The following is an 8,483-nucleotide window of genomic DNA, read 5'->3' on the forward strand; positions in this document are numbered from 1 at the left end:
CCTCCCTCCTTGGCAGGTGGCTTAGACACATCTAAATGTCTTGCCCAGGAAGGGCCCTTCCCCAGGGCCTCCTCCACCTGCCTCAGCCTCCCAGGCCTTTCCTGTACCCAGTGCCCCCATGGGGGCCCACTCCTCTCCACATCCACATGTATCATAATACCAGGCCCCTGTTCTCAGCCAGCCAATGCAGACATCACAAACAAACAACTGGGGTCTGAGGGGCCAACCTTTCATCCCATCATCCTTCTATTCAATTAGTCTTTCACAAACCCTGTCCTCCTCACTCCCACTCTCCCTCCCACCCATTCTTCTCCACTCACCCACCCAGCTGGGTCCATTCATTCTCCTCCTTCCTTCCCCTCATTTTACTCACTGAGGCTTTTTCGTCCAGCCCGTTCCCCATCTGAAAATAACATTTATTGAATTCTGTGTGCCGGGCTCACGTACGGTGACTCATTTAATCCTTAACATTCCCACGGGGCACTTATCTTCATCCTCATTTTACTGAGAAACAGGCTAATCAGTGGGTCCCAAGCTTCAGTGCCAAATGGCAAGGCCAGAATTTTAGCTATGCCTCCTGCCCTCTGGGCCACTGCTCTACACTGCCTCCCAACAGCCAGGCTTCAGGGAAATTAGGTCCCTCCTAACCTTTCCTTCCCTGTACAGCAGCCCTTTAAGGTCTGCACGGAAGGCTGAGCAGCCTTGGTGGCTGTCCAGGGGGTGAGCTCCCCTTCCCCTAAGTCCCCAAAGATGCTCCTGAGTGCCATTCAGGCCAAGACCCCATCAGTGGCTGGGGTGAGGGCTGCTGGAAACCACCCCAACTTGGGGGGTCTGGGGAGCTGAGCATGAACACAGGACACCCTAGAGGATGCCCTTTCCCCGATCTAGCTCACTGCCCACTCACTGGCCCAGGGTAAGAGCGGGTAGCGACTGGGGTGAGGGAGTGTGCAGTGCAGAGCACAGAGGGTAACAGGACTGCACTCTTGCCATTGAGCCCTCCTCCACGTGCAGAGAGGAAGGGCCTTGCCTGGGCTCCCAGGCCTGTGCTGGTCTCCTGGGTGGTGGGAGGACTGGTGGCTGGTCCACCTGACTCTCCCAGATCTCCCAGGGGCTAAGGGCAGGAGGCAGATGTGGCTCTCACTCGCCCACCCTGGGGCCTCCCCAGCCCTCCCTCATGTCACCCAGCTTTTCCTGGGGCTCCTCTAGTCCCAGCCTGTGAACAGGGGCTACCTCCAGCTTTTCCCAGGTCAAGAAGAGAAGAACAAGTTTAGAAAATAATTTAATAGAAAAACAATGAATTACATTCTTTACACCCAGCCTCCTATAGGGAAGGCAGACAACTCCTGCCCCAAGGAGGCATTTCAGGGCAGAAGGGTTAGAAATCACTAACACCCTCTCTGACTTTTTAGAAAAGAAACCCCTAAATAACTCTAGGTGTATATATTCTTTCCAGATTAAAGTCACTTTGTTCTCCTGAAAGCCCATGAAGGGGGTTGAGGAGATAGTAGCAGTCCCATTGGAGAGATGGGGAGACCCAGGCCCAGAAAGGGGAAGGAGCTTGCCCGGGGTCACACACTGGAGTAGCAGCAGTGTCAGACCTAGAATCAGGTCTCCTGGATCACTGGGTCCCCTGGAGCCTGAAAGGCCAGGCAGCCCCCATGCCTCCCCGTCCCAGGCCAGGACCAGCTCCGAGGCCAGTAGGGGCATTCCCCTCAGAGGGATGAAGGTGGGAGGAATGACTGAGGACCCCTCCCCTTGTACCCCCCAGGCCAGGGCAAGAACAAGGCATGGGATTTCTCAAATTTGCCTCACCTCTACAAAAGATATTATTTTCATGCATGAAGGATTATCTTAAAATATTGAGAGGGTGGGCAGGGGTCAGCTCCCAGGAAGACTGGTGAGTTCTGTGGGGCTGAGTGCATATGGTGGGATGGGTGCTCCCTGAGGGGTCTTGGAGTGCCCTGCTCCACTGCAAGGAGGGAGGTAAGTTGCAATAAAGGCTCCCAGGAAGGAAAGGGGTGGGCACAGCTGCCTCCTGGCAAGGACGGGAAAGAGAACAAGTGCCCTGCAGAGGGCTCCCTGATCGTCTCAGAGCAAAACCAGAAATCAACAGGCTCAGGGCTCAGCAACCACCAAATAACAGAAGTCACGTGAAAGAAACACTCTTCTCCCAGAGTCCTCCCCACCCCGGTGCTCCCAGTACACACAGTGGGTAGGGGGTTAAGAGTCTTTCAAGTGGTGCTGGGGATGCTGGGATGTGGGGTGTCCCAGAGTTGCCCATCCAGGAAGCCTGCTCCGCAGGGTGGCAGAGGGCCACAGAATTCTGAGGGTCAGCTGGGGTGAGAGTGTCCCCAATTCCCAGTGACCTGTCCAATCATCCTGCAGCGTCACTGCAGAGTACAAGCTGTGGAGGGGAAAGTGGGGAGCGTCAGTCTCAGGTCTCTGGCAAAAGAGGCAGAATCCAGGGCTGCCCCAGCTCTCACCCCTCCTTGCGGGGAGGGTCAGACTCCAGGGCAGGACTCACAGCTACGAACAGACTCCGACAGCCCCTCTTTATCCAGGGCCTCAGCTTCCCAATGAGACTCCCTCATCTGCGGAACATAAAGGGCAGAGACAGTGATGGAGAGGCCTTCAGACAGAGACGAGAGGAAGACATACACAGCGGGGAGCAGGGGACAGACAGCCACAGGCAGAGAGGAACAGAACACATACAGCTTCATCCCAGTGTGGGCCCCCATGTGCCCACCTTGACCTGCTCCTTCAGGTATTCAGCTCGAGCCATGAGATTCTGAACCTGCCAAGGGAAGACATGTCCATGGACGTGGGGCGAGGAGAGGCCTCCAAACTGAGCTCCTCCTCACTCCCGATGCTCTCCAGAACCCTCTGCCTCATTAGAACAACTTGCCGCTGAGTCCTTATCTGCTCCTTCCTCCAGGAAGCCTCCCGATTGCTGCTGAGTTCCCAGATCCTGCCTGTCCCCTTGCCCTGACCTGAGCACCCAAGCCCTGACAGAGTGCGAGGGGCCACCAACTTAGCAAGTCTGTGTGGTCTAACTCCCAGACTTGGAGCACCCTGAGGGAACCCAAGGAGGTCCCCACAAATGGGAGAGGGGCAAACGGGGAAGAGGAAGCCCCCCAAGCCTCCAGACCCCAGTGGGCACCTCAGTGTGAAGCAGCTCCCGCCTCCGGCCTGGGGGCTCCGCTGCAGAGAGAGGGAGGGCACGTGGTGAGGGCAGGGCAGCCAGAGGCTTAGGGGAGTACGGTGATGGGGCCTCACCTGCCAGCAGTAGAAGCAGCTCCCCCAGGCCGTGCTGGTACAGGGCCAGAGCATCCTGCTCCCCACCAGCCTCGTCCTCCTGCAGCCACAGGGACACCAGGTCATTTAGGGGCATGACTTGGATTCCTCCCTGCCCTGCCCAGACCCCTCCCCCTGGCTACAAACCTTAGCCATGGCAGCTGAAGCCACTTCCAGGGCAGCTAGGAGGCGCGGCTTGTCCCGGGCCATCTCTGGGACGAGGCGCAAAGGCTCAGGGTGAGGGGAGCAGCCTGCTTTCTCATCTCAGGATGCCGACCCCAACCTGCCTCCCCCTCAGGCTGGAGGGAAGTTGCTGGGAACTGGTGGTCAGCCAGGATTGGGGCCTACCTCTGAGCAGGTCTCGGGCAGAGGTCCCCTGCCTCAACAGGGCCCGATTGGAGGAGGAGACGATGGCCTTGAGCTCCTCAGCCCGGGACACGTACTGTCCCACCTGCAGGAGGGCAAGGGGCCGAGGAAGGGCTCTCTCACCTTGCCTGCCTCGCCAGCACCCACCTCCAGGTTCTCCCTCAGGGACCGCCCCAAACTGTAACGTCAGCGGTCAACTGAGGCTGGCCTGACCCCCTTCCCAGGGAGAGAGGTTCCTCTAAGAGCCAATCCCCAGAGGCCCTGGGATCCCTCACCCATTTCCTCAGGGGACTCTCATTCACCTTTGCCTTAATTGCCTCCTTCCGCTGGGTGTCCACTTCATCTGCAGAAAGTGCGGGTTTATACGAGTCTAGAGCGAGGAGACGGCTGCCCCACACCAAACCCTCCAGAATCCCCCAAAGCACTAAGTTCCAGATTTACCCTCTGCCTTGTCTCCCACAAAATTCTGGAAGGGGAGCTGCTTCTGGAATCCAGGCACTGCAGCTATGGCTGACCCCACCCCTGCTGCACCCGGCCTGGCACTCACAGTGCAGGGCAGGCACGAAGAAGTCCAGAGCCTTGCAGTAGAGAGATAAGGCGGCCGCGGCGTCCCCCTCCTGGTCCTTCTTCACAGCCTGCACCACCAAGGCGGTCTGGGGGACAGACAAGTGAGAAGTCATGCCCACCCCCCATACTCACCACAAGGGGCGATGCCCTGAGCCCACCCTCTGCCTCCTGCTGGGCAAGTCACCTGGTCACCACTGAAAGGGGTAGATGAAACCCCAACCTGCCCTCAGCCCACCCATCTCCATTGGTTGCTCACTGCTTGTGCCAGGCTCTCCCCACTCGGCATGTGCTCCAGGTCCACCCAAGGGTGGGCAAAGAAGTCCTGGAAGGAGATGCGGCGGCTGGGGTCCCGCTCCAGAAGCCGCTGCAGCAGGTCCCGGCAGTCTTGGGAGAGGGCGGGACGCAGGGGGAGCTGCGGGGGTGGGGGAGGTACAGATCACACTGGGCTCCGGCACCTCGGCCCCCAGCCCCAGGCGCCGGTCAGGACCACCCTGTCCTGGGACGCCCCAGAGATACACATTTGACAGATAGAGAAAGTGAGACCAGGAAGAACAGTGATGGGTCAAAGTGTCGCAGCCAGTGAGAGCCAAGCCTCCTCCCCCAGGCTCCTGTCCACGCCCTCACTGGAACCCGTAGCTGTCATGGAAGCCTGTTTCCAGATCCTTTTCCCCTCTCTGGAATATGTTTCGGGGAAGGCTGGGCCTAGGTCTGCTTTGGCCTTCTCCCCATGGGGGGCCTGCAGCGGGCTTTGCTCCCTGTTGTGGCTGATCTGGGTCCCTGGAACTGAATGCAGCCGACTTCCAGGCTAGAGTGTGCCCCAGCTCCACGAAGGTGGCCTGGAGACCACACCCCAGTCTGTGCAGGTGGCAGTGAGGTCTCCTACCTCAGGGCCCTGACTCTCTCCGCCCCGCAGCAGGTGCCGAGGCCCTGCTAGACCTACCTCAATAACCCGGTTGCTCCGGATCTTCTCTTCCAGCTCCGAGAACGACCTGGAGGCAAAGGGGGGCTGCCCGAAGAGGGCTTCTGTGGAAGGGAGGCAGAGGGGAGGCTGGGAGGGGATAGGGTCAAGCCTGGCCTGGCCCACTCCTGGGGAGCAGCCCCAGACCAGGAGAGTCAGTGTTCTCATTAAAACGCTTCAGGAGTGGCCCAGAGAGGCCTTGCAGTGCAGGCCTCCAGGTGTGGGCAGGGGACAGCGCTCTCACCATACAGGATGACCCCCACGGACCAGAGGTCCACACGGGCATCGTACTGCCGCTGACACACCATCTCGGGAGCCATGTAGAGGGGAGAGCCACGGAGCACATGCTTCTCATCCCAGGGGGACATGTGCTGTGCAAAGCCAAAGTCTGCAGGCAAGAGGCCAGGCAGCAGGGCTCAGATTCCAGCTGCTTCTGCTCCTGGCCTTTACAGCCTCACCCTGGGCTCCAGTGCAGTTTCAGGTTAATGGGCCTCTCTGACCTCCAGTTTCAGGTTAAGGTGCCTCTCTGGCCTCCAGTTTCAAGTCAGTTCTCCTCCAAATTTTATCAGGGGCCACAACCACTGCTTTCCCACCTCACACTCTCCAACACCGCCACCACAGATTGAGTCATACTTTGAGCCCCAATCTTGGTGACAGATAAAGTACTAACCCTGGTCACACTCTGAAACCTGACTCTGGTCACACACTGAGCCCTGAGCCCGCCCATGACACTGCTGGAGTCGAGCCTGGGCAGCCTGAGAAAGGCCCTACCTTTTGGTGATGGGGCCCATCCCTGGACCTCCCCAGTCTGTCACTGTTTGATGACTCAGTAGAGGGCTCCATGAGAGCCACCCTCCAAACCTCCATGCCTTTTGTTCCAGACTCATACCTGCCAATTTAAGGTGGGGCTTCTCCAAGGAGCTCAGCAGAATGTTCTGTGGCTTCAGGTCCAGGTGAGAGATGTTCCGTTCATGCAGGAACTGCAGGGCACTAGCTGGGGAGTAGGACCCATGCAGAGAGACAGGTCAGAGAAGCCCATCTCCCACACCCTCTCACCTCCCCAGCCTTATATCTGCCCCTTCAAGCCTGCACAACCCCAGTTCTGACCTGGGTGGTCTACCAAATGCTTTACATACAAGCACCAGGCTCCCCCTTCTGCTAAGAATTTTCCCCACCCCCACCTCAAGTGACCTCCTTCCTCCCTTGTACCCCTTCACAAGTCTCCCATCCTCCTAGAAGCTTCCCTAGATGCCCCAGCCCTTTAGGTCCTTGCTCTCTTCCTTAGCAATGCACTTGGGTCTTTGGTATGTTCTATAAGGTCTTTGCATTACATTCCACGTGTGGAAGCCTGCACTCCCCACAGATCGGGCTCCTCCCCGTCTCTCTCACAGCATCCTTAAGCCAGGGATGGGCACATAGGAAGGATGGGCCCTAAAAATCCAAGCTGGGCTGGGAGACGACTGCTAAGAGTGTCAGAGCACTAAGCCTGGGGCAGGGGTAGTGTGAGAGGGCAGAGATCATGGGAAGGGGTGTCAGGCTGGGGTCAGAGGCTTTTACCCAACTGCTGCATGAAGACCCGAGCCACCTTCTCAGGCAGAATCCTGCGGGTATGGATGAAGCGAGACAGGTCACCTCCTGCACAGAACTCCATGATGAGGTAGATGTTGTCACTGTCCCACTGTGGTTAAAGGCAGAGAGGAGGCTTGAGGAGAGTGTCTCTTCTCCAGCCCCCTTTAGGGGTGGCCCCATCCCAGGCCCACACCTGGAAGTCTTTCAGCTGTACGATGTGGCGGTGTCGAATGCCCTTGAGGATCTCAATCTCTGTCAGGAGGTTTTCCACAGATGCCTTGTTCAGACTCTTCTTGGCCACGCACTTTATGGCTACCACCTCACGAGTATCCTTCTGTGGGGAAAGGAGATTTGACGGCTCTGCCTTGAGGGTACCAGGGACTATGTGTGGCCAGAAGGGCTCTGGTTCCCTCCGCCCCTCTCCCCCTCACAGGGCCTACCCACTCACACTAGGATCCAGGCTTCCCAGCTGCCCCTTCTCAGGCCAATGAGGCACCCGGATTCTGGAATCCCGGCTTCCCCACCAGCCTGGTGTTCTCTGCTCCACAATCCCTTTCATTGTATTCTAGAGTGCCCCTGTTAAAGCATGTTATTCACTGTTCTAAACTGCCCACTCTGCTTCCTAAGTGGGTCCAGCCTTCTAGAACCCTGACCCATACTCCTCCCAGACCATAGGTATCCTCCCTGTTTTGAGCCTGTTCTTCAGCCACTGACACCGAGGCTCCATCGAGGTCTCCACCTGTCTCTTCACACAACAGGGGTGTGTGTATGTGTGTTTGTTTTGAAAACCTATTGGTGGCGGTCACCACCCACCTCCTCCACGGAAGGTCGGCCTGGGACGGGGCAGGCCGTGGGCCGCTAACGGCTCTCACACCCTCTCTAACCCTTTCTAGTTTCCCGGCCCGGCACCCGCCTGGGCTTGCTCAGGGTCTGGCGGGCACCGGGGCCAGGCCCTCAAAAGTTCTCGTGCCCCCGATTCCTGCCTCGCACAGAAGCCCCGGGGCGCCCCGCACCCACCTTGGCGTAGGCCTTGTACACCGTGGCGTACGTGCCACTGCCCAGGCGCTCGGTGAGAATGAAACCGTCCAGCCGCGGGGGTCCCCAGCCAGGGCCCGCCATCCCGACCGCCGCACGCCCGCTGCCGGGCGCTTCCTGATTTCCGGCGCCAGGTTCCGGCCAGGAGCCCAGAACGGACAGCGCGCGGCTGTAGGACCGAACTCCACGCTGCCCCCAGCGGAGCCCGCCGAAAGTGCAGCGCGGCGGGCGGGGCGGGGCGCCGGCTCCCCACCGCCCCCGAGCCCCGCCCCCTCCAGGGACTCCAGTGGCTGCTCCTGGGCGCCTCCACCGCCTCCACCCGCACTGGAAATCACATGACCCGCCAGTACCCGCAAGATCCGTTTGGGGATACTGAGGAGCTCGCGGACCTAACGGGAGTTAGTGGAGGCCGGCAGACGAGGTCACCTAGGGAATCCCATCCAGGCTCAGACAGCATCCTAGAGATCGCCCACGTGAAGGGGCGATAAGAGAGAAGCCCGGCTGTGTAAGACACCTGTGTAAGCAGGTGTGTAAGACGGGGAGGGGGGGTTCAAAGAGGTCCCCAGCCCCCAAGACCAGCAGCTCTGAAAGTGGAAGTACTGGGACGAGAAAGTACCATGGAAGACAACAAGCAATCTCAGTACGGGGCCAGCCAGGGAGTAGAGCAGCCAGACGCAGAGTCTTCACTGTCTCC

At 58.9% G+C, this 8,483-nt stretch overlaps 1 protein-coding gene across 6 annotated transcripts; it reads right to left on the reverse strand.

The window, feature by feature from the left end:
- Nucleotides 1–1,266: 1,266 nt before the first annotated feature.
- ULK3 (unc-51 like kinase 3) lies at nucleotides 1,267–8,443 on the reverse strand. 6 transcript variants are annotated; one of them, XM_019949674.3, is made up of 16 exons: nucleotides 7,772–8,443; nucleotides 6,948–7,088; nucleotides 6,743–6,863; nucleotides 6,075–6,179; nucleotides 5,430–5,573; nucleotides 5,168–5,250; nucleotides 4,484–4,639; nucleotides 4,208–4,313; nucleotides 3,963–4,003; nucleotides 3,643–3,745; nucleotides 3,442–3,506; nucleotides 3,277–3,355; nucleotides 3,161–3,201; nucleotides 2,747–2,794; nucleotides 2,525–2,591; nucleotides 1,267–2,404 (listed from the first exon to the last, which is right to left on the reverse strand). In XM_019949674.3, exons 1-16 carry the CDS (start codon nucleotides 7,871–7,873, stop codon nucleotides 2,388–2,390), a joined length of 1,419 nt encoding a protein of 472 aa, XP_019805233.2. In that variant the 5' UTR covers nucleotides 7,874–8,443; the 3' UTR covers nucleotides 1,267–2,387. The 6 variants fall into 6 exon arrangements, 5 of the variants coding, with proteins under 5 accessions (XP_019805233.2, XP_033707889.1, XP_019805225.2 ...); XM_033851998.2 differs by lacking the exon at nucleotides 7,772–8,443 and adding an exon at nucleotides 7,203–7,735; XR_004525255.2 differs by lacking the exons at nucleotides 3,161–3,201; nucleotides 7,772–8,443 and adding an exon at nucleotides 7,203–7,737.
- Between the last annotated feature and the right edge of the window lie 40 nt (nucleotides 8,444–8,483).

Source organism: Tursiops truncatus, chromosome 2 (genome assembly GCF_011762595.2).
Source record: "Tursiops truncatus isolate mTurTru1 chromosome 2, mTurTru1.mat.Y, whole genome shotgun sequence".
In the NCBI taxonomy this organism is placed as follows: Eukaryota; Metazoa; Chordata; class Mammalia; order Artiodactyla; family Delphinidae; genus Tursiops; species Tursiops truncatus.